General features: G+C 46.0%; 1 protein-coding gene across 1 annotated transcript in view; it reads left to right on the top strand.

Annotated features, from left to right (window-relative positions):
* Positions 1–26067, top strand: part of agbl4 (AGBL carboxypeptidase 4) — a 226899-nt gene that overhangs the window by 79682 nt on the left and 121150 nt on the right. Inside the window, exon 5 of the mRNA XM_029145963.3 lies at positions 18085–18301. Coding sequence (XP_029001796.1) covers positions 18085–18301 — 217 coding nt within the window. The remainder of the gene's footprint in view (positions 1–18084; positions 18302–26067) is intronic.

The following is a 26067-nucleotide window of genomic DNA, read 5'->3' as shown; positions in this document are numbered from 1 at the left end:
ATAAAATGATCTACTGTTAAAAAACACTCTGGTTAAGTAGAATTATGTTAACCACTAGCATCAGCTTTTGAGACCACTAATAGCTTACAGTACCTGCGTTTGGTGTCTAGCCCACAAATAAATCCCAGCAGTGACTACTTCTCCAAAGCTTCTCTTCTTTTCCTCTGCATGAAATGGTAGGAAAATACCCTTTTCATCTCCTTAAGGCAGCAGATCATGCGTGAACACACTGTTGCATTTGTCCATAACACATTTTTGTATTTTAAAGTAAAGGCTTTGTTTCTGTACCTCTGCTCCTGCTATTTGATTGTATTCTCTTGCCTTTTCTCCAATAATGTGGATGACCCCTGTACCGTCCACAGTGGCTACTGCCTGTGGTTTGCTTAGGCAATGGAGTGCCATAGGCACTTTTTCTTAAACTTTATTATTATAGCTCCCTTATTCTTCCCACAGTCTGATTTCCCAGTGGAAATGAAATGAAAAAGCAATTGGCTTTCCTTTTTATTACTGTCATCTTTGTTTTCTGGCCCAGAGAGTAAGATTGCTTGATCTCAAATACTTGCCGTCCACCCCTCAATCAGAAGTCCTGGGGAAGAAAAACAATAACTGGAAAAATAACAATCAGCATAATAAAAAAATTACCTGTCAGAACGAAGGAAAACTGGAGTACAGCCGGCACACCAACACCAACCAGTTAGGACGGGATGAGCCAGTCTGACACTGGCCTTCACTGTCTGCCAACTCCTGCAGTTCAGGACAAGATGTTTAGGAGCGATGGGATCACGGGGGATGGGAGGGGAAGCGCTGATGCAGAGGTGCAGAGACGCAGGTGAAAGGTGGGAAGGATGCATGGAGCGGAGGCCACAGGGTAGAAAACGGTGGAGGAGAGGTGGAAGGAGGGGGACTCCCCTGAGGTTCCTCCCGACCCTGGGGAGACATGCTGACGAGGGATCAGGCTCCTCAAGCACAGAGCCTCCAATCATTTATTCATCAGCTTCATTAAGGGAGAATTATAAGGCTGCTTAAGAACCCTCAGGTCACTCACTGTTCTCAGTCATCACTATTCTTAATGAAAGCCCCCTGTGTGTGTCTTCACCGCCTGCTGTTTGTGTGTGGTTATATTGTGGATTTTGAGTACTGATGAACAAAGCTGCTTTTAATCAAATGGTATTTTTACTTATTTCTACCCCACTTCCTGTCATTTGAATGGGAAACGTGCAGCAGCAGATGTACGCGCCAGAGCTGCTAATAAAATAAAACACCACCAAATGACTTATGCTAATTTAGCTTTTTATTCTTCTAATGAATGATTTTAAAACAGACAGACAGTAACCGTCATTAGGAGGCCGCGTCTGTATCTGCATCCCATCTCATCTAACCTCAGCTAGCAGACAGTACAGCTCAACAGTGATTGTCCTCTGGACCTTCACACGTGTAATTATAACCGAGGAAGATAATTAAGGAGGCGGGGAGGAAGAAAGATCTTGTCATTTAGTGAACAATGCTGTCCAATCTCCTCATGTGTATGCTGTTTCTTGAGTTATCAGCTGACATGTCAGAGCAATCAGCCAGAAAGGCCCTTGCTCTGTTGCAAAGCCATGAATGTCAACACGTAAACCTCTAGTTAGGAACCACACGTTGTTGACGTCTGAATGAGTAGGACTCACGTTGATGTTATCTTCCACAAATGCAGTATCACCTCCTGGCCATTAGTCTGTCAACAGCAGAGGGATGTGATGCTCATTTAATGCACAGGATCATATAATGACCTTGATTTACTTCTAGTACGTTTATGTTGTGAAGCCACTGTAATTGACTTCATGATTTCGAATTACTCTCTAGGTGATTAAACTACAAAATGTCAAACATCTCAATCAAAGCTGCTAAATCACATGTATTCCTCAACACGAAATCAGCTCTGTAACGATGGGCTCACTGTGCTGTAGGTGGTGCTGTACTTGAACCTAATGCTTAATGGTACTGTAACAACAGTCCATCCAGTTGTTACAGTATATGCTGGTCTTAACCAAGTGTGCTGAATTAATGTAATAACTTAAACATGTGCTACAATAATACACAATAGCACAAGCAACATCATGATTTCCTGAACAATGTGCTGCTCAAGGTCACAGATCACAGTACGTGTCTACAGAGTTAACCAAAGCTCTGTCTGAGCATGTGTAACATTAAGGAACAAGTGATGGTGTGTGATGGCTGCACTCGGCAGGTGAGGCCAGTGTGTGACTGACTCAGCCTGTTGTCTTCAGCATCAGCTTTATGTATGAACCCTACAGTTCATTTCCAAATACCTACAGTCCACGCGTGCTCCTGCTTGTTCTTTGTGCGGAGCGTGTTTTGGCCCAGTCTGGCTCCTTCCCAGCTCCCCGGGCCAGACCAGCAGCTGGCACGCTGAGATTGCCCACTCATCAAGCCACTTTATCAGGGCCCACCGAGTTCAAGGGGACAGTCAAAGACCAGGCCGAGGAGCCCCCCCCACTCCTCCAACGCCACAATGCTTCTGCACCACTGGTGTCGAGTGGCAGAATTTGGCCAATGAGCTCTCGAATGGAGTGGCTGTGAGTGAAGCAGCACAGATAGTTTGACAAAGGCTTAAATAAAGAACAAACGCTGGTTTGTTTGGCATGTTGCTCTATATTTCCCTGCTCATTTGGGATTCCTCAGCTGTGCAAGGTGCCCCGAGTGATAAAAGCCCACAGTGTTTAGAACGCTGCTGCTGACAGACACTGAAAACGCACACTTTCCTGCCAATAGCAGCCTCGATCCTCACTAAATTATTAAGCAGCCGAAACCACGCGCTTCTTGTTTTAGTGATCCGTGTGTTGAGGTGCTTCAGCAGGTTCAGAAGTTTGACATTTAGATTAAATGAGCGGTTTGAGTTAATGTCTCACTCAAGGAATGTGGTCGTTACAGGCAACATATCACAGAACACGTTCTGCTGGTGACCTTAAAGCTGCCGTTGGGGTCTTAGTAACTGCAGCATTTTCTTTTTCTCACTTTCACACACATACTGTCCATGTCACACGTACATACTGTAAGTGGTGAATTGTTGTCACTTTCCCCCTCACACGCCCTCCCTCCTTTGTCCCACTTAACCAGCTACTGCAAAATCACTTATCTCCACCTTACTTCCTCTGTCTCCTACTAATGCACATTAGCAGCCAGCAGCCATATGTAATAGGGCCGTGCGTGCCCCTGCTGGTATAATGGCTTCTTTGACACTTCTCCCATTAAATTTGCTCAGGCGGTGCTGCACAGGAACCTTCTGCACACTCTAAAATATTGTTATATAACTACCATAAACAAGCCAGCCAGCGTCTGTGACTCTGGGAATAGCTGCTGGACTATTTTTGGTTATCCCTTGGTTTGTTGTCCTTTCCCTTTTCCCCGTGTTTATTTCTTTCAACCCGTCTCCTCTTCCACACATCCCTGCCTGTGGGCCACATGCGTTTCTACCTCCATAATCAGGACCACGCATTTAGTCACAATGTGACTAAATGGACGTGTCTGTTATATTTAATGGGCCTGTTTGCGGGCTTTCATATCTCAAACATAGCACCACATACAGTAACCAGATAGCATCAGCTGCTTCGTCTTCTGTGTGCGGTGAAACCTAGGCCCAGATAACGTGATCATAAGACGCATCCTTAACTATTACTGTGACAAACGAGAGCTTGGATCCCAACCGATAAGAGAAGTATTCATTTGTATAATTAAAACAGCTTGTCTCGTCGTGGTGAGGGGTCATTTTAAAGAATGTTGGAATTAAAGCACATAATTAAGTAAAGCTCCAGATAAGAAAACCCCACAGAGGTGGTGCTTCTGCCAGTAGGGAAGGCAAACTTAATCTATCTCCTCTGCAATCCCACAAGGTTGTTCACTTTATTAAAGTCTGATGCCACTACTGCTGCCCACCAGCCCAACATGATGAAATATTTTATGTACTTGTTGGGAAGAAGGGGAAGCACATGGTGACTATAAGCGCCAGCAGCCCAGGGTAAAGTCTATAATACTACTACACAGAATTAAAGCAATTAAAGGCTGCTTGTTATCTTGTCTATGGGAACAGGAGAACTTGTACAGCAACAAGCACCTTGACAAAGATATTTGTTTGGCCAATGGAGTGTAGCGTTAATTATCACAGGCTGATTAAAGGCACAGAGCGGGAATGGATGTCGTTTGTCTTGCCAGGCTCTCACACTACGGCAGCCAGCCAGGGTCATTATTACAGTATACGGGCTGTCTTAGCCCCTTACGTCTTGGATTCTCACTAGTTACTGTAACTTTATGTAACCCTAAATGTACGATAGCTGTACAACTGCTGTACTGGATATAATAATAATGATGTAAACAGCCTTCAGCAGAACCTGGCTTAAGCTGCCTTGACCAGCTGGTAGGACAGTGAAGACAGAGACAGCAGACAGACAGAAAACAGGGAGGTCTTTAAGATCAGTAAGGGAGACCAGAAACGCACCACCCACAACCTGCAGCAGCGCTTCCCCATTAGGCCCAGGTGCTGCATCCTTACAGTACGTGTTGGTTCACCATCACCTGATGGAAACCATCCGAGTTCCTGTAGCCAAGTGCTGTTATTGTCTACGCAAAACTAAAAAAAAAGGTCATGTCCATCCCTTCTCAGCATTACACTAGCACCTCCGCCTCCACAGCCTCTAATTGAATTCAGGCTCCTGGTGAATTTCAGGTCTGTCCACTGGGAGCAGGCAGAGCAAATAGCTAATAGCAGGCTGGCTACTATTAGCTTACTCTAACTTGCATGGTTCTGTGTTAATTACTGGAAGAAGGGTTGCAGGTTGTCTGCTGTCAATCACTGGGTCACAATATCTGAACTCAGGTCAGCCACAGTAGCTTCTGGAGTCATCTGTGTGAGGAAAAGCAGCGCATGCAGTAACAGGTGTTTTTGAAAAAGCTAATTAGAACTTGAATGATGTAAAAGTAACAGAACAAAATGAACCTGTAGTTTTTAATTACTGGTTACACACAACAGAGGAAACAGGCAGTTCTTCTGTTTTTTTTTTTGTTTAGGTGAAGTAGAATACTTAATACTTAGTAGCAGGACTGATTGTTTACTGAGTATTTAAATTGTGTACAGTGTAATAACTGTCCTGTTGTGTAAGGTAATAAAGTAATAGAGTTAAGTACAGCAGCCTGGCATCAGTTGGATCTGCATGCATTAGTTTGCTACTGTTCTGTGCCCCCTGTTATCCTCCCCGTCATGATTTCATCTGTTTGATTTTTGCGCCTGTGCTCATGCATGAACGTGTGAACACACACAAACACGTACACGCACAAACACAAATACAGCCCTTTACACACGGCTTCTCAAGGCCAGGAAAACAAATATGCCCATTTTCCTATTTGATTGGGTGTCAGCATGAAGAGAAAGGGGGACAGGTGTGATGCATAAAATGACCCTGTGACTCCATCACGGTTACGACAGCTTTATGGTGAGGAGGTGTTTCAATCACGCTGCTGCCCGGGAAGGCATCAATCAGTGCACACATGCAGGCACACACGCACACACACACACCAGCACATGTTAACACATTCTATTCATGTTGACATGGAAAGGGCAGCAGAGCAGTTCTAGTATAAGTGCACCATTTGCCGAAGGACAAAATACTGAACTCAAGATAGAAGGTTTTAATTGCACTTTCTACATGATTAATTATTGGAGAAATCTGAGCTTCGAAATGTTCACCAATGCATATGGAAAATTACATTTGCCTCAGTAATGCAGTATCGTGTTTCTTGCAAATCACCTCTTATTCTGCCTCACCCTCTTTATCATATCAATCCAGATGGCAAACAATACAATGTGTAACGTTCAACATCAAGGTACCAATTATTAAATAAGTAGCGTATCATTAGTCTGTCTATAAGCCTGCAATTAAGAGTAAGAGCCATTTCTTTGTCCCCAGAATACCTGTCACATGGATTCATTAACAAATACAACTTATCAGCTCTTTGTTGTTACCTGTGTGCAGGACGTGGGATGACACATGACAGGCTGCTGTATGTTGAGAAGGGTTTTTACCACTAGTTTAGAAAGCAAATGAAAGAAAACATCCACAACGTGTCCTCATATGCCTTAACCATGCACTCCATCATTATACTGTTTATGCTAAAACAATCCAGGTCAAATGATTAGCACTAATGCTGCCATATCTGTCAGGTGATTTCCAGCAACTCACTTACTGTATTACCCTGTATATTTGTATACAGATACTGTAGACAGTATAAATAGATAAAACCCAAACAGTGAGAAAACACAGTGACAAGACTGAAGTGTCGTCTGCTGTTGGATGTTAAAATAAGCCATAACTTGCTGCAGAGACCTTGCTTTATGGTCTCCCATGATATAAGTGAACGTGCAGCGTGTGCAGCCCAGAAGCAGCGGTGTGGGCTTTTGAGAGAGGAGACCTTCAGCTCAGACCTTTGGTGTTGCTGTAGTGTCCTTGAGCAAGACATTCTCTCTCATGGGTGCTTCCATACAGTAGGTGACTCTGACCTGGGCACGTTAGAACAGTTCTTCCCTTCTTTATGAGACATCGGTATTAAAAAACAGGCTCTTGACTGTTCTGCAGTGATAATTTACCTCTATGTGTCTTTCTTTGAATTGAACTTGGCTACATTGACTCGTTAATGCTGTAGGAGTCTTTGTCAGACTGGGAGGACAGTGCTGCTTGTAGACATGTGTGGCTGTGGTGTGGGGGACACGCCTATGCGTTGTTGTTAAAGCCACTGCAGTGAAACCCAGGGAAAAACCCTGTAAATATGTGAAAGATGGAGAAGGAAAGGAGGGGCCGGCATCACACTTGCATGTCAGTGTGTGTGTGTGTGTGTGTGTGTGTGTGTGTGTATGTGTGTGTGTGTGTGTGTGTGTGTGTGTGTGTGTGTGTGTGTGTGTGTGTGTGTGTGTGTGTGTGTGTGTGTGTGTGTGTGTGTGTGTGTTTTGGGGGGTTAAATGAAAGTCAGTGTGCACACATGGGGCATCATAAGCAGACAATGAAAAATGAGCATGGAGTACTACAGCTAGTTTTCCTGTGGGAACAGCTACAGTGCGAGCAGGCGTGCGCACCTTTGGTGATAATCGCTTTGTGTGTGTATTTCAGTGTGTAAGTGAGAAGGAAAGGGAACAGTTTTTATTTAGTGTGTGTGTGTGTGTGTGTGTGTGTGTGTGTGTGTGTGTGTGTGTGTGTGTGTGTGTGTGTGTGTGTGTGTGTGTGTGGAGTGAGGATGCATCACATTAACCATTTCCATTCCTCTGACACCCGTTAGATTAAAGCAGAGAACAACTGCTTGGGGATCTCACCTTCAAACATTCAGCCTCTGTCCTTGTGTGTGTGTGTGTGTGTGTGTGTGTGTGTGCATGCTTTTTCCAATGATCCACCACCTTCAATAGTTTCTGTAACAAGATGAGCCTTGAACTAATGCTGTGGTTAAACATTAGTGCTTTCCATTTTGTGCTTCAGATAGCACGAACGCGGGACATTTACATATTTTAGAGCAGCAGTGCTCACAGCTACTAACTTCCCCGATCGCTAGTCAGTCGATCATTTACTGTGTCTCATGTTGCCTGCGTGCAGTATGTTGCTTTTACTGTGAAGGCGCCATCTGTACAGAATAAGAGTCAGTCGGTGACATTCAGACGAACAGCAAACATCAGACGCATGAAACAGATTCTCACTCTCCAAAGCTCCTTTTTTCACTTCAGGCATGTCCAGACAATCTAAACCACCACCTGCCTGCCCTTTTTTCATCAAACCTTCGCCAGCCATACAGTCATATTTGAAGGTTCAGGGGATGTCTCAAAAATAACAAACAATACTACTGTAGATGTTGCAGTTGTTGTTTTGATGGATGTTTGCTCTTCTGCCCTTAAAGGAAATGAAAGGTACTGTAGGTGGTCAACAACTACTTTCCCGCCTTCACTTTCTACTTCGCCTATTACTTTACAGGCAGAGAACCCAGCAGAGCCCTGTGTAGTCTGCCTGCACACTGAATGTGCTCTAGCACATCAGTAACACAGCACCACGTCTGGACTCCTTCGTCAGCAATTAAATCTCTCCTACTGAAGCCTTTGCAAATGATCCTGCCTGCAGCACTTTCCAGTGCAGGCCTCAGTTTTATTATTGCCACTAGTCCACATATCACTTGTACATCACAGTATTTTCTGGAGTCCAGCAGCAGTGAGAAATAACATATAACTGTCTAGTTGGTCTCTTCTTATCTCATGTCAGTCCAAACAGCGCTCTCCTGACAAGTGGTGTTTGACTCAGTCAGAGAAGCAGCATGCAGACAGCGAGAGAGGGAGAGGATGTAGGAAGACAGAGATATAAGAGCTCCTCAGAGACTGGAAGACAGACAGGCCATTCCGCAGCATCACCATGTGAAACGCTGCCAATCTTTTCATCGCGCGCAGACCTCTTTTTGTCTGATAGAATAATCAGCGTGCACTCGACAAGAGAGGGAAAATTACCATTCACGCACCCAAACACGGCGAGGGGAGTCAGTTATCTCCGGGGTTTGTTTTTCTCTCCGTGCCGTCCATTTGCATCGCATTCCTCTGAGAAGGTGCTTTTGATGTAGTTAGTCAATTCTGGTCAGTCTGATGTTACGTGAATGTGTCTTATTAGCGCTCAGTGTGTGCAGGCAGGGAAAAGGTCATAATGTTTCTTTGTTCTCATACAACAGTTCCTTTTCCTCAATTATTGTTAATCACCAGAGCCCAGCATTGATCCAGCCGCCTGCGTTTCTCATGCCTGGATTCTGATGATCTATTTGTGTACGTGCGTAAGCGCATGTGTGAAGCGGAGAGAGAGCAGGTGCTGCAGACGGGGCGATCGAGTTCACGTGTGCCCATGTGCACACGTGTGGGAATGTAAATGCCATTCTGTGATTTACCCCTCCGCCGTAATGGAGCAATTTCTCTCCTTTTTCTCCAGTCCCCGTCTCTTCCTTTCCTCCTCCTTCAATCTGCAGTAAAATATTCTCCTGTTTAGCTCTGTGATAAGTCATCTGTCAGTCAGAGCAGCGAGGGAACAGGCTCGTCGGATACACAACGATTGGGCCTTTGTTTCACTCTTTTCTGTGTGATTGGGAACATTATTAATTTACTTCTGACTGAAACCAAGCAAAGCCTTTACTGGAGACTGTAAAGTTGTACTTTTCATTACATTGACTACTCGAACACTGTTGCAGACCTCATGCTGATGCATGCATCCATTCTGTTCCACTCTTTGTTTTACTTTGTGTCTTGAGAGTTGTTTTATTTGTTTAGCCATGTCAGATATTGGGCTTTATGTAATTAAGTGAATGTACAGAGACTCTGGAGCCACGAGTGAGGCTGACACGTCCCTCATTCAATAGACTCAGCCTCTTAAAATAAAAGTTGAACATGTCAGACGCATCCTGCTCAGACATAAAGGCTGAGTACTCATCATGTTTTAATTTAAATTAGAGCAGACAAGCAGATGTTTGCTGCTCGCTTGCATACATTGACTAAACTTTCACCACTAATTAATGTTGCTGCCACTGAGGAAAATTCCTTTTTGATTTTGTCTGAAAATATGTAACTACATGTTTTGGCCCAGAGCATTTTATTGTACTGTAGTTCCTATTTTGTTAAAGGAATACCAAGCAGCGTCCCTGCAGAGAACAGTTCACAGCTTTTAATACCGGACAACGTAAGCAATGTCTTTTAAAGCCAGTGTAATATTGTTGTTTAGAATTATTTGCGCCCCAAAACAGGAGATGCAGTGAAAAATGGCAGATAAAATATTGAACACCATCAAACCTCCAGCCTTGTTGGTGTCTGCTTTCAGTTATTCAGTATAAACGGTAGTTTTGTGACCTGTGGGCAAACACAATAGGTCCCACCAATGGTGGTACTTGGCTCAAATGAAACTATAAAACATCTGTTCTACTATAGTATATCACACCCTGGATTTATAGTTTTTCTATATTTATATCTTGGACATTGTGCAGGCAGCTGTGTTGTGTAGCAGGAGTAATAGGCCGGCTTTTAGAGAGGCCTCAGCCTTTAAGGGCAGGACGACTCTGGCTGCTGCTGCTGCCACAGGCTCTTTTCTGTAATAGCCTGTAATTCCTTCTGTCTTATGTAATTACCACACACACACACACACACACACACACACACACACACACACACACACACACACAGGCCACTTTAATAGGTACACCTGTACAATCTAAGCCAGTTACCTACATGACATTGTCAAAACATTTGAGCCATCTCTTTATACTGTATAATGCTTTTCAGTACCTCTCAGATAATTTTGACCTGTGAAATTGTACCTTTGTTGAAGTACAACTCATGCATGCGAGTGAGTAAAGGAGAATGAGAAGAAAAAGACCTTTATCGCTGCTTTATCGAAGGCTTCTCTGCTCGTGGATGAGGTCACAGTTTAGTACAGCTTTCAGCTCTGTCTCTGTGTTTGAGCAGACATGTGTGTCAATACACACTCTATGTCGAGCCGTCCCTGCACACCTGTAGTGACTCAAGGTGAGAAGAGAAGAGACAACAAGAGAAGAAAAAGGGAAGATTGTGCAGGTGCAGGAGTGTCCCCCACAGCCCTGTGGCGGCCGGAGGAGTTAATTGGCAGCATCTGGCTTTCTAAGAGCCGAGCGCCCATCGCCTGTGTGTGTGTGTGTGTGTGTGTGTGTGTGTGTGTGTGTGTGTGTGTGTGTGTGTGTGTGTGTGTGCGTGCGTGCGTGTGCGTGCGTGCGCGTGCGTGCGTGCGTGTGTGTGTGATATACCAGGGAGGATAAAAGCAGACACGGTGGCCGGGCCCCCAGCTGCCACTGTCCTGCCGGGGGAAATGCGAGCAGACAGCCTGGCATCTTTGTGCCAGGGCCACTAGGGCCTCAGGGAGGATGGAGAGGAGGAGAAAGAAACAGAGGCAAGGTAGAAAAAGGGACAATGTGGGCAGAGGGACAGCTAGAGATTTTACAGAAGAGCACTTCCATTGATCTTGTAACAGACATCTAACCTTATTGTTACCAGTCCTGAGGCATTAAATCTGCTTAATATGTCAGACCATGAAACTATAATTTATTCCGTCCATTCATTCATAAGAATATTCATCAGAAATACTAAATGTTTTATTTTGAAATCTTTAAACTTAAATTAAGATATGCAATAATATTTCATAATGTGATATTATTCTAAATTTTTCTGTCACAATTTGACTCCGAATAAATTCTCATTTTAAATGTTATATGTCATAGAGGCACTAGTTTTATTCATCAGTGTTTTGATTTCACTTCACTTGTGTTCCTAATGAAATACTAACTGCCTTCATCACTGTCTGACTCATGTACACAGCTTTTTAAAAAGTTATCTCCGTTAATGAGCATGTTGTATCTTCTGCCTGAATGAGAGTAATGAAATGAAACAAAATATGACTGTTCCAAAACTAAATGATCTGTAAATTCTTATTTTGTGCATAAATCATTATTACATCATTTAATTTAAGTAAACAAACTTTTAATTACTTAATACGTCTGTTTGCTTATTAATTTCATCTTTTCTAACATTTAAGAAACATAGTTATTGTCATACACACATATATTTGTTGGCCTGTTCCTGTTAATCAATGATAAATCAAGTAATACGAGACCTGGAGGCGGCTCTGAGTGTAGCATTTACATCACATGTTGTATTGTTTGATGGAACTCTCAACATGAGCTTCAAAGGCTTCTTTATGTGCAGTGTTATGGAGTCCAGTCCACCAGTTGTTTAACTAGCTACTGTCCCATGTTCCTCAGGTTGTTCTCTCACCTGTCCTGGTTCAGTAATGTGTCTGCTTGGAGGAACAAGAAGCTAAAATAGGTTTTATGTTACTGGAAGTCAGTTAAATGTGGGCCCATGTATCTCCTATTTACATGATACGTGATTCAAAGATGATGTATTATTTACTTTGCTCAGCGTTGCATTATTCAAGATGTAATAGCAAGTCATTCTGATCAGGACTAGAGGAGGTGAGCTCATCCCTTTGTGCAATTTAATAAAACTGTGATCTCACAACGTGTCATATGTGTTGCATTGCCTTTCAGTGAGTGCATTTCCAAAGAGAATGATCTCATCTCACTGTATGACCTTTTTTTACACACACACACACACACACACACACACACACACACACACACACACACACACACACACACACACACACACACACACACACACACACACACACACACACTCGATGATGCTCAGGCTTGATCTCAGATCACTTGTCCCACTGTTACTGGCTTGACTCACTGTGCACTCAGACACACACAGACAGACACACACACTGAGATCAGAGGGTATTATCTCATCCATTTTATTTTCAGGCATGCTGTATAAAAAGCTTTTTTATTTGTTGTCATACATTTATTGCCTAAAACTAATCATTTACTTGTATGCTCTAAAGGAAAAAAAACAGGACAGACAGACAGAAAGAAAGAAAACTGCTCTTAACACATCACTGAAACACATCAGCAGTGGTTAGAAATTATGATCATGTGATCAATAATAGCTGCATGTACTTTGCTTTCGCTACTTCACAGTGTCACATACAGTACATGTGCATCATGTGCCTTAACAGTCAGTGTGGGTCATTGTGTATCTGCATGTGTCACATCTCTTGGACCGTTATTATTATGATGACTCTGGCGCCAGTCTGTCTATCACGCACACACACACACACACACACACACACACATAGATAATGTGATGGGGCTATAATGTTGCACTATGGGAAGTGCTACATCACACTGTTTTAGACGGCCCAACCTTTTTTCTTTCATCTCCAAACACACACACACACACACGTAGACAAGCCCACTCCCACTAGCTTGCACATTACCACCACTCACCAGGGGCTTCACGCTGACATCATCATTCTATTAGGTGTGTGTGTGTGTGTGTGTGTGTGTGTGTGTGTGTGTGTGTGTGTGTGTGTGTGTGTGTGTGTGTGTTTTATTTTTTTTTGTGTATTTTCTCTGCACCCCCATTATTTTAGACAAATGTGCACCTGCCCTTTTACCCCATATGGGACCAGTGGCGCCACAGTGGCGAGGGCACAGTGATCATCTGCTTTTTGCTAATTGCCCTCCTGCCCCGTAAGGCCTCAGGGAGCACACTACTAACAGACCCAGCATGCTCAATCTAGTCTAGACCCCACTGGTATTAAGATACAGGTCGCGTTTTGCTTTTTTGAATGAAATTGAGGGGTGAATTCATTACAGAATGCTTTGTAATCGTTCATCTGTAGTAGTTTATATATAATATTCTTACAAATTACTGAACCATTTTGTCCAGTTCCTTCATTAAAACGCTGGCATCAGCTACAGCCTCCTTAGAAAGTAATGAGACATAGGGAAGCAAAACTGCACCAGACTTACTGTTAACAACCGCTGAAGTACGAATAAGAACGGAAAAATAAATGACATAGTGTAGTATCACCAACGTAAACGTGCAGCTATCGTGCATTCATCAGAGTACGGCAGGTTTTATGACACAGTGGTACCAGCCTCGGTGGTTCACAAAGGCATGGTTACATGCAGACAGTTACATGATAGGAACCTGTTTTCTCCTGTAAAATTGACCAGTGCTGTGCAGGTACACAGTTAAAAACACCCTGCAAAATAAGACGGAGAGCGTTTGCCTAATGGTAAATACGACAGCGATGGAGGAAGATAGAGGAGACGCACACACACGCCTGCGTGGACGGGGTTTTGTACTGAACAGTCTTATCGGAGCCTCACAGTATTCATTGCTGCTTCTAAATTTCTATAGAAATAGCTTCATATATTTTGTCCCGTGGAACAGAACCTGAACTCTGGTCTGATCCTACAGTGACTGGTTTTAGCTTTCTCATCCTGACTGTCATGAAGTCTAAACTCTGCCAGTCCGGTGACAAGTCCTCTAATTAAACTGACTAGTAATGTGTGAATATCATATCTAACTAAAGAGTGCAGATGCTTGGACGCGGCTTTAAACGCCGTGTGACACCTCCGGGCCGTGGTGATGCCTCCGTGACGGGCCAGTGTCTCATCCTGACGCGCTGGGGCTTCATCACTGGGCTGAGTCTGACCTGAGACGGCTGCCGGCGGCCCTCGTCTCCGTGGGTGCGAGGCTCTCCAGCCTCTCAGCGCAGGAACGCACATAATTCACATGTGTTATTGCCTCCTGCAACAACTTAGTGCTGCTAGACAGAAGACCGTGTTTCACGCCCCGCAGCCGTTGTCATGATGTCACCTCCTGAAACATATGCACACACACACAATCCCACACACACATAATCAACAGGCAGATTTCAGTATTTACTGTACTCCACTCCTCCGTTCTCATGATGGTGGAGTCAAATTAATATACTGTACCACCACATGCAATGTACAGCAGACTAAGCAAACTACAAAGCAAGCTCAGGTTGCCTAGTAACAGTGTCTCTGGAAAGCATTGTTGCAATTTGATTTGCATCCAAAAAAGACAGACGGATGCTTCAGGAATATATATGCTGTCATGCTTACACACGCGTGTGCGCTTCCTCACATGCCTGTACGGAGCCACGTTTGACAGTCCTCCGTTGACTCGCAGTTTGTTTTCTGCTTGACTTGGTATGCAAAACAAGAACGCGGGGCTGCTTTAAAAACAATGAGCCCATCTCACATCTGGCATCGTTTTAAAGTGCCAAGAAATGTTGCCTCGTCTATGATCGGCGCGGTAACACGGAGGTAGTGAAGAAATGCGTCATTCAGTGTGAAATGTTAGCCAAACGGACTATTTGCTTCAAATGAGCTGGTGGGGCTGTGTGGAGCTTGACAGCTGTTGGACTGTTGGACGACATTTAACCTTGGTAACAGTTGACGCGATGAGCGCTTGACACATTGAAAGACGCAACAGCGAGGCGGCAAATAAGCGGGAGGGGGCGAGCGCGCGTCCAGGCCTCGGGAGCGCTGTCCTGCGCCGAGCAGCCGCGTGTCCTCTGCACTTGATTGATTTGAAAATATAGACAAGATGTCGCGTGTGTGAAAGCTACCAATTTATAAGCCTTCATCTCAGAACTTCAGAGGGACGCCGGCGCCATCAAAATCAGAGCGGGAGTTTGTAGCTGCGGATGGATCAGAAGCAGAAACGCCGAGGCAAGCAAAGTGACACCTCACTAAAGGCTGTCTGCGCGCTGCGAAACCATCTCCCTCGTCATTCTTCCCTTGTCTCCTTTTTGTTTCCGTGACTTCTCTCTGTCTTTGCCTGATGTCTGGCGTTTCACGATTCCTATTGCTCCGCTGCTTCCCCTTTATTCTGTAAAGCTGCGATGAAACGCTCTGGAAGTTAACTTGTCCCACAGCTCATTGTCAAAGGAATGACCTTGATGTAGCTCACATACAGTTTGCATATTTCCGTCTGTGTGTGTGTGCGTTTCTCCGTCTCTGTAATCACTGAATTGTAAAACCACGTGTGAGTGCATTATCATCTGGGGGAAGCTTCTCCATTTTTTCCCCCTCATCCCACGCAGTGATAATTCTGTTTGGGAGCGACGGCACTGTACCACATCAAGAGATGGGCAGGGGAGAGGCGCAGGGAGGTACCATTTAGATAAAACAAATTGCCAGCTGCCGAGCAGGAGCAGCGACCGCTTAGATAAAATCCAAAGGGACTGTGCATTAGTGTGCATGCGGCGAAGATTTTGTGCATTTTTCTATTTGTGTGCGTGACTGCGGTGGCTAAGAAGCTAACGCCCGTCTCTTAGCCGGCGCGTCAGGCCTTCAAGGCACTTTCTGTGAATAAGTACTCACAGAGCTATTTGCTCTGGCCTATAACTATAATGTTGTGATGGGACAAGCTGCAGTAATTAAAATCAATAGCCAGGACTTTTCCACTCTCCGGCAAGGTCACACACTGACCCGTTTAGAGAGAGAGAGGAGTGGGACTGCGTGAGCGAGCGAGCGAGCGCGTAGTGTCAAACAGGGAAATATTTAAAAAGGTGAGGTGTCATCTTATTTTAATTAACCTTGGAGGGAATGCGCCACAGCAATACACCAGTGTATGGGGGGGTGCAGATGAGCCTGTGAGTGTGTCATGTGGAGGTGTATTTGTCCTTGCAAGTCAGCTTTATTCACAGTGTGTGTTGGTTCAAAGTGTTTGGACTCATATTCATGTTCCACCGGTGGAGAAGAAATTGGTTTTCTTCAGAATGGCTTTTTATTATTCTACCTCTTTGTCCGGCTCTCTGGATGCAAGGCAGCCCGGCTCCAGGCGGCAGGCGAGGTGCGGTGGCACTGGCCACCGCCTGCATTAGTATTCTGCTGAGATTGCCACATGCAGATACATAGGTCCTCCCTGCTCCTCCTCTGAAGGAATAATCAGCCCCCCCCCCCCCCCCCCCCCCCCTCTGTCTCTGCGAGGCCAAGCGATTTGGCTCTTTGTTTTACTGGGCGCCTGCAGGGACGTCTTTAAGTGTTTGAAAATGCATGCGGGTGTGTGTATGTATTTTTATGCTAGCCTGTTGCCAAAGCTGACGCATTAGCAAACATAAAAGTCTCGTGCGCCTCCGTCCCGTCCTCCCTCTGTGGAGGTGAGTCAGACAGAGAAGTTCACTCCGTCACAGTTAGCAGGGAACAGTCTGTCCTGCTTGTTGATTATCAGGCCCGATAGCATCTCCATCTGATACGCTGCCAGGAATGCTAGCTCGCTAGCCAGCCGCGCCGCCCTGCAGCCCCTGTGCTGAGAGTCGCCACCTCCTTCCTGTATATCCTTGTCTCGCGCCCAGATCTGCCATCGCTGTGCTCTCTCTCATCTTCTCCTTATCGCCATATTCCACCTTCTCCCCATCCCCCCCAAACCCACCACTGACTCATCATCCTCATCCCCTTCTTCCTTTTATCCTCCCCTGTCAGAGCATGTGCCAGCGCTACTGAGGCAGCGCCGCTGTGCCCAGTGTCTGGTCGTCTTCATGTAAAAAGTCACCGGCGCCGGTGGCGAAACCGGAGGGAGAAAGACGGGCAGAGGAGAGAGGAGGACATAAAAGAGGGAAATAGTGGCTTGTATGCATGCAACATCCTTCTCAGTGTCTCGGCGGCGATGTCTAAACAGGCGAGGAGCCGGGGACGAAGACAGATGGATGGAGCGTGTGGACGGAAAACATGTCGACTAAGCAGAGAAGTTCTGTGGACGGCAGCAGTACTGTCCCGCGCTGATCAATCCATCCGTGAGGCGCATGGAGGAGTCAGCGTTCCTCTAGCGACACGATGCAGCGCGCAACATGCTCCCAAAAGTTATCAACATACACGTTAACATCAAGCAGTCTGATTAAAGTGTTCTGTTTAAACCTATGAAATGTGAGCTCTGTGTATTTGAGGCTGGTGATCACCAGGCGAATGCACCCCCTTCCTGCTTGTTCTCCTTCGGCGGCTGGACTCAGCCCACCTGACAGGTTGATGCAACCTTTGTCAGGTGTTGGCATCACTTATAGGTCCCCGCTGTATTCTTTTTTCCTTCACTCCTTCACTCCACACACTTCTCTCCTCCTCATCAAAACCTGCCGGGCTGTGTTTGTATGTTTTGCCGCGTTGGCCTCACGCGGCCTTTGGCCTCGCAGACTTCACGGCTTTAAAACACGTGTCGGTCGGTTCCTGCGCCGCCCTTTGTGTCAGCGGTGGTGCTGGGGAAGGGGTGGGGGGGTGGTTAAGTGGCAGCCAGACACAGACGCATCAACAGGATAGATGTCGGAGAATGACAGAAAAGCACAGCATTGTTGATTCGCCTCATTCTAACACAGTGTTTCGGAGAGATTTGTCGCTGGGGACTATTTTCCAGAGTCTGGGGTGCACATCGTGAACCCTGGCGTCAGACGACTGTAACAGTTGTCAGGGAAAAGCTTGTGGCACATTTTTGGAGGCAAGTTAGGCTTAAAAAACTTTGGGGATTATAGTAATGTCACCACATCAGTGGTTTACGCTGCCTCACATCAAAAAATGACTTGCATTTCCATTGAATTTCTGCATCATACGGTACATTTGCCTTTGGTGTTGCAGGCAGAGACTTCCAGCCAAAAATGTCTACTACTACCGCTGCCCCGACCACCGGCGCAACTACGTCATGTCCTTCGCCTTCTGCTTCGACCGCGAGGACGACGTCTACCAGTTCGCCTACTGCTACCCCTACACCTACTCCAGGCTGCAGCACTACCTGGCCAGCTTGGAGCGCAGGAACCTGCCCTACCTGCAGCGGGAGCAACTGGGCCTGAGCGTGGTGAGTGGGAGGGCTGCCGCCGCCTGGGCCGGAGTCCAACAGTGATGAAGATGAGGCGGTGAAGGGTTGTAAAGGTGGAGTGTGCACGTGAAGTGTGAAGTGAGGTGTGCCTGCCGGTTACAAGTCCAGCCGCTCATGTTATTATTGAGATTGTTGCACTCTGAGATGACGGACTATGAGCCGCTGGGTGTGTGTGTGTGTGTGTGTGTGTGTGTGTGTGTGTGTGTGTGTGTGTGTGTGTGTGTGTGTGTGTACATGGCTCTGTGTATAATCAGCAAAGCTCTCACCTCGGCAGTAGAAGCTAGTGTATCATACACGCTGCCTCCAGTCTTGTCTGCTGTTATCAAATAATTGTAGGAGAAAAACTCATTAGAAATGCTTGAGAGATTACGACTTTTTCTTCTGTCCTCCAACATTTGTCAGGGGAAGCTCGCTGCAAGGAGGGTACGGTGAAACCACAAGTATTTGTAAGGAGCACCTGACCAGAAAATACCCAGAGAACTCTGCAATTTAGAATCTGTGGCTTCAGAGAATATCTTTATGAACCGACAAGCAAAGAGGCTGCAGTGAAGTACTGCAATAATACAAATGAAATGTATTTCACAGGCAAATCGCATTTTGCATTTTCCAAAACCTGAATGAATTTAGCACAAAAACACAACACCAAGTTGCAGTTCTTCTATTTGGGTATAGTTTGCTCCATGTACGACTCCCAAACGTTCTGCTGAATGCTTGAAACCATGTCCTACTGTAACACGCCTTCAGAACCACTGTCAAAAGCAACTGGTGGGAATGTTTCCAGCGCTGGACAACGTTTGTCTTGTGTTGTTCTTACATAAAGGGAATCAGTCATCAGTTATGCTCTGAGTATGACAGGATTTCATTAGGGATGCAGTTGCTTAGCACCTTCCTTCCTTTCGTGCTCATTAGTATATTTATTAAATGCGTTCGCTCTTTCCGAAATTAAACCATTTTTAGCCACTGCAACCGGAATTAATGAGTATTTACACGTTTCCATCTGCCTAAAATGTGATTCTAACTAAATGTGGTGAGTAATCCAACCACAAGCTGGACTCATCAGCACTATATGTTTAATTCTACTAATTCTCCCAAAGTCTCCCCGGTTGTCATTATTAAACTATTGGCATGGAAAACATAGTAAGTAATACACGGTTTAAATAGCTTGTCCCTACTTTTCATCTTACTAATCTTCATTCTCCTTACGCCTGTGCAGCCCAGTATTTCCACTTTATTTTTGAAGCCACATCATCTCTCTGAGCAAGATAGAGGGAAACACAGAGAGGACAGACTTGGTTGGTTTGGCTCACAGAGTCAGTATTAGTATTCATAGTCATAGAGGGGTTTTATGGCCATATCTTTCTTTTTATGTTCTTTGGGCCTGGGTGGCAGACATCCCAGCCCCACCCTCTCATATCTGCTTCTCTGTCTTCTCCTTCTCTTGCTGTTATCCTCCTCTCTCGCCACGCACGCACGCACGCACGCACACACACACACACACACACACACACACACACACACACACACACACACACACACACATACACACACCCCAGTCGCGTGTCACATCTACGTGGGGACTCACCATTGACAGCCCCTTCCCTAGCAAAAACATGGTTTATGGTCCCCACGTTGAAGGAAAAACACACACACACACACACACACACACACACACACACACACACACACACACACACTCACAGGTCAGAGGGAAAGGGATGAGAAGGGATGAGGAGAGCTTTCTGCTTGCATCAAAGTTTAAAGACGGATTGCTGCCATTTCCTTTGCAGGGACACCACAACTGCTTTAACCTTCTAATGGGTACAGTTATCTCATAAGGATGGAAATAACAGTCAAGGCCGTTTGCTGCAGCATTATTCCATCCTGCTGACTAATTTGTTTTCTGTAATAAATTGAACTATCTTGTCTGCACAGGTAAACTGAGATACTGTGTAAATATCCATTTTTACTCTTACCTCCGCATCACGCATTGTTTTCTAATGCGTGGTGTGCTCATTTTTGCAGCAGGTAGTTTCATTATGTTTGTTCAGACTAAGCTGAATGAATTGTGCACATTGCTTTAACTCCAGGAGTCAAACTGGAGTATGTTTGTTCAGTTCACCAAACAAGGCTCAAACAGTAGATGAAGCAGGTCTAGGGTGAACAGAAAGGCAGGTCAGAAACATTTCAGCATTTAACCTTCCAAAATAACCAGTGATCATTGAAGAATATATCATTTCTTTTGTATAGAGATTTGCATCTCATTTCAAATGATGCAAACTCCTACAGCCTGTTTTTGGTGAAGGTCATTCATGTGCATGAGGCATGTTTAGGACGTGTGGATGTTCTGGTTTCTTTGTTACTGTACCTAAAATGCTCAGGCCCATAAAACACATTGAGAGTGTAACATACACTCACACACATATGGTACGTCAGCCACAAAGACTAATACCACAGGAGTGTCTGTTGTTCCCCAGAGAAGAGGGCTTGGATTCATGTGGCCCCTCTCTGCTGGGTTCAAGGCCCTGCATCTGTTCCCAGGTCCCTGTGTGTGTGAACATTTCCTTTTGTAGACCAACCTGACAGTATCAGAGTGAACGTCTTTCTCTCCCCCCCGAGGCGTCCGTGTTCACAGAGACACAGAGACAACACGTGTTTGACCTACAACACTAACAAACCAAGATGAAAATACACCCACCGCGTCCTTCTTTCAGTATTTGATGGTTTTTGTTCATCTCTTATGTGTCCTCTGACCATCTGGAGCTGAAACACCTTATTTGATCGCTTTGCCTGATCTTTTTTCTTTCACTAGTGTCTGCCCAGTGACTGTGGAGGGTTTTTTTGCTACTGGCTCCAGTGGGATGGACAGGGCTATGACACTATTCATGACCTGTGATGCACCACAGCCTCTGCCTGTGCACCAGATGGAAACAATGTGTAAATGGGAGACGAGGAGGCGGGAGAGGGGACAGGCCAGTGGCCTGCATTAAGCTTGTCTCAGACCCGGCCTGCGTGCGCTTGAAGGCTCCTCACTCGCCATTATAGCGATTGTGTTTGCATGCCTGCATCAGGTAAAACAATTGATCTTCAAATCACAGTGCAGAGGTGTCGTATCCACTCAGATCGCTGTGTTGAAGAGAAGCACCGCTCACTGTTAGCTGCAGTGACTTAACATTACTTAGACTGTTGTGATTGAATTTTAGACCTAATCCTGTCTGCTATCAGTGCTCAGGTACCATGTCTGGGTGTCTGCTTAGTAGGAGTGGAGTCTCCAAGATGTATTTTTTTCCTTGTGTCTGGAGCAGGAGGGGGCAGTGAAGTGGAGTGGGCACTGCAGCTGTAGCTGCCTGGGTGCCTCTCTCTCTCTCTCTCTCTCTCTCTCTCTCTCTCTCTCTCTCTCTCTCTCCCTCTCTCCCCCTCTCTCTCTCCCTCTCTCTCTTCCCCTCTCTCTCTCCGTCTCCTTATCTGTGTGTTTGTACACTGTGTGCCAAGATCCAATCAATAGCCACTCCAGCCATGGAGAGAGAAGGTCAGCAGCTGCACTGGAGCAGGTAAACTCATGAACACATAGAAAACGTGGCAATGCACGGCACACGCCAGGATGGTTTCACTGGGAGGAGTAGAAGAGAAGGCAAAACAGATCCATTACATCTTAATGAGAGAAACAGTATTTAACACTGGGGAAGTCTCCATCTGAAATGAGTTAACTACAGCATTACAGTAGAAAAGCTCAATGTGATGATGTCAGAAAACGTGTTTACCTGTTCAGCTTAAATGAATACAGCGCAGCGACTCTGACAGACAGTGGCCAGAACATTAGAACCATCTACCTGCGTTGTGAAGGAGCGTCAGATATAATTACACGGGCTAATTAATGCTAACCTTTACTGAAAGCTCTCTCTGAGAGCTGAGTTCTTGACACTCGAGCTTTTCTGTGAATGGCCCAGTGATTGGTTTGTAATGAAGAGAGTCCTCCAACTACTGACTGCCCCTTCAAAGGCCAACAACAGAATAGTCAATGAGCAGTTTATCATGTGGATGAGGTGCAAAGGCAAACTACATGAGAAATGTGAAACTGCACTTTTCCACAAATCCACATTTATATCACACGCGCTGCCTTTGGGACAGATGGAGCCAGGCAGATGATGAGGAAGTTTAGCTATAATATTTCCACAAACAGTAATAATTTTGTAGCTTTGTTTGCATATGCTCAGTACAGGCACAAGCACTTCACCAGTGAAGCCGGCTGCCGCCACTCCAGCAAATAAGCTGTTTTTTCGCAGGCTGAGAGGTAAACAGCTCAAAGTTTTTCCGTTCAGGAATGCATTAACTGTGGACTGGACATCAAACAGGAAAAAAAAACTTATTTCAAAAAGAAAAATGCAAAGGGAAAAAAGACAAGGCATGGAACTATATCAGCAGGTGGAAAGTTAATTTTCTTACTACTGTACCTGGACCACAGTCTGATGGAGCTTTTTTGTGTGCGCCGGCTGTTGACTCTTTGGCTGCTTGTGTTGCCTGTTTGCCATTTTGTTTCCCTGTTTATGCGTTTGTCATAAATTGTTTTCCGCTGGCCCCAGAAGGTTTTTTTTTCTTTCGGTTTTCTTGGCCGTAACTAAAAGGTATCTGGATGAAAGAGCCACACTCTTTAGCATCTAATAATATGGTAATCACTGCCTACAGCACCTAAGCATGCGAACTGTGAGGAAATTCCTCAAAGATAAAAAGGTCATCATTATATCATTGCAGGTTTCTTGGCAACAGTTCTGTTTCTCTTCATTAGTGAGTGACCCCTTATTCAATTAGATGCTCGGCACCCACGTGGCAGCGTCTGTAGTCAGGCCTTGGAATCTGAGACAGGGAAGACTGGTGGAGAGGGAGCGGGAGATAAGCAGGTTTATGATCTATGTCCTTACATTGGTGCACTGCACGGCCTCTTATCTCAGCCAATGGATCCCCCAGGATACTAGATGCTTTATTACACATCCCTAACCCTCTATCTCGCCCGTCTGTTTGGCGATCGAGAATGTGGTAATGAGGAAGACGTGGTGACGGCCCACAGGAAGCGGGGAGTGCATTAGGCACGGCTGTTAATGCACAGCGCACTGAGGAAGGGAGCTGGAGGCTTGTTTAGCGCCATGCTTTTACACAGTACCGGGCCGGTTTTGGGTGGGAAAAGAATAAAATGTCACAGATGGAGCTTTCTGCATTTGATGGTGTGTTGTTCACGTCCCGAAGCCCTGACCCACTGTTGATCCGTATTATAATGTTGGCACAAAGGCAAACAGGTTTCAGGTTACTCAGACAGATATAATATTTATCTTGGAAATTGGAACTTACTCACACTTTAATGGCTCAGTGCTCGATCTCTATCTTCTGTCCCCCTGTCTGGCTTCTTTGCTTGACTCTGCTGTATTTCAGTATTAATAAATGAAGTCAATAAAAAGTTCCCTTAAGTGGTTGATGTCTGAGTTCACAGTACCTGAAACCTAACATCTGCATACTTGTCATCCGGCTCTGTGAAATCAAATGGAGAACGATGTGGAGCGTTGGCTCTTTCGGAGGAGTCAGCAGGCGTTGACTTTCCCTTCGTTTCCCGCGCCGCCTCTCTTTGTTGCTGGCGGCCGCCGCCTCGCGCCATCCATTCCCGTCCTCGCGGCTGCGTTACAGCGGCGGATCTGCCTCTCCATCTGTTCTCCTCCACCGATGGATATTTACTCTAGCTGGCGTTGTGGATGACGCTCAGGATGGAGCAGCGCGCGGGGAGCGCTCACTCCGTCTCATTTGGGCGTCGGCGCTGTGTTCTCCAGGGGGTCACAAAGAGAGAACAAAACAGATAGCATTCAAGGCTTTTAATAAATCAGAATGCACCTTTCTGACAGTGTAATTGCTTTCCATTGCCTGACCTAAATTTAGCAGCACGAGTGGGAAAGAAGGCAAAGAGGGGGGAAAAACAAGAGACAGAGCACGACAGGCGGAGGAGAGCAACGCTGTACAGTAGATCATTTGTTCGGGGGGAAAAGAATGAAAATTAATGAAAAGAGAGTTGCTCGCCCTCCAAAGGCAGCCAAGCTTGAAATTCACTTTGAGGGAAACTTAATTTGTTGTAAATGGGCAAAAAACATATTACTGCACAACGCGTGCGTGTGTGTGTCTGCGCGCCGTGTGTCCGACCGCCGCGTCTGTCTGTCGGCGTGTGTTTGTGGCAGATGAGGACGCCATGCTCTGAATAGCTCAGCTGAGAGGAGGGAAACACAGGAGCCTGTTAATAACTCCAGGAACACGTTCTCTTTCTACATGACTGCTCTCCGCGAGGCTGAGGACTCGGCACAAGTTTGTTGCGAGGAATAAAGTTTGTTCACCTCAGGTGTGTGTGTGCGTCTGTGCTTGTGTGGCGGCGCACTGTACACGCAGTATTCACTGTACACGCAGTATTTACTGTACACGCAGTATTTACTGTACACGCAGTATTTACTGTACACGCAGTATTTACTCAGGTGAGCGTTTACACGGCTGCACCCAGTGTTTCAGTTTTTTTCAGCTTCAGTTGTGAAGCCTCACACTGCTTTTTGCTTCAGCATGAGCTGCTGCAGTGGAAGACTATGTAGAACCATGACGTCTGAACCTCACGCTGGACTCTCCACTTCCTACTAAAAACTGTAGCACTTCATTTATTCAAGAAACATGATGCATTAGAACACAATCATATTATGATCACATTTGCAGTGAGGTTATATGGGACCATCGTTTTCAGGATAATGATGAAGATGATGATGATGATTTTAGGACGTTGCTCTGAACAGCAGCATTTTCACACCAGCTCTTTTATGACGCTTATTAATTAAAAGCGTGTATTCTGCTCCACTTTCATCTGAGTAAACACTGCAACCTTCACCGCTCTTCCGAGGTTTGGCGCCGCGTTGCGCCTGCAGTGATACGCGGCCGCCAGCCTAATTCTGGGCTGCGCGTTTACCGGTCGGTGCTTTTGTTCGTGTCAGACGTCCTGAGCGATGACGCGGCCGGGGGCTGCGGATGACGGACAGGTCAGGGTTAAGCGCTGTGACTGCAGACCGCTACGTAAGCTAGCGCGCCAGCCCTCGGGGGCGTGTGAGAGGAATCCTCTATGAAGCGCATCTCACATGACGCCGCATCCTTGACCCGAGCGTGAGCCCCGTGAGCCCCCCCCCCCCCCCCCCTCCTCAGCATAGGCCGCAAGTGAATGGAGGGCTGTAAATGCTCTCTGGCCTTACACGCCAAGTGTGCATTACGTCTAGTGCAGCGCATTGGCGCATGTGTTGGTTGGAGCGCTCGTGCAGGGGATGTTTAATTGCGCTTAGGCAGGAAATGGCAGGAAGCTGCTGTAAACAGTCGTCGGCGCGATCTATTATTTCGTGAGCTGTTTCCAGCCCCTTTCAGGCCCTTCCCGTTCTCTCCAGTCTGTCGGCCTCTCACCCGTCCGTGGGCGAGGGCTCCGACTCCTCACCCCCCCTCAGGCTCAGCCCCTCTGACTCAGGCCAGCAGCTCGGCACGCCTGAGACCCCCGATAACATAGAGCTCCAGCCAAGCCGCTGGTTTCCCCCTGCCCACACGGGCATTCAGGCGCCACAAAGAGACGCCTCGCTCCCATTCCAGACGGCCCCCTCTCCCCACACGCCAAAGACATTTTCCTTTTTATTTTACCCGAAGTAAGAAGAAAAAGAATGAAGGAAGTGATGGGCCCCATTTTTCCTCCACTTTTCTATTCTCTC

This window comes from Betta splendens, chromosome 4 (genome assembly GCF_900634795.4).
Source record: "Betta splendens chromosome 4, fBetSpl5.4, whole genome shotgun sequence".
Classification (NCBI taxonomy): domain Eukaryota; kingdom Metazoa; phylum Chordata; class Actinopteri; order Anabantiformes; family Osphronemidae; genus Betta; species Betta splendens.
Note: the sequence above shows the minus strand (reverse complement) of the source record. Positions and strands in the feature narration are given on the sequence as shown.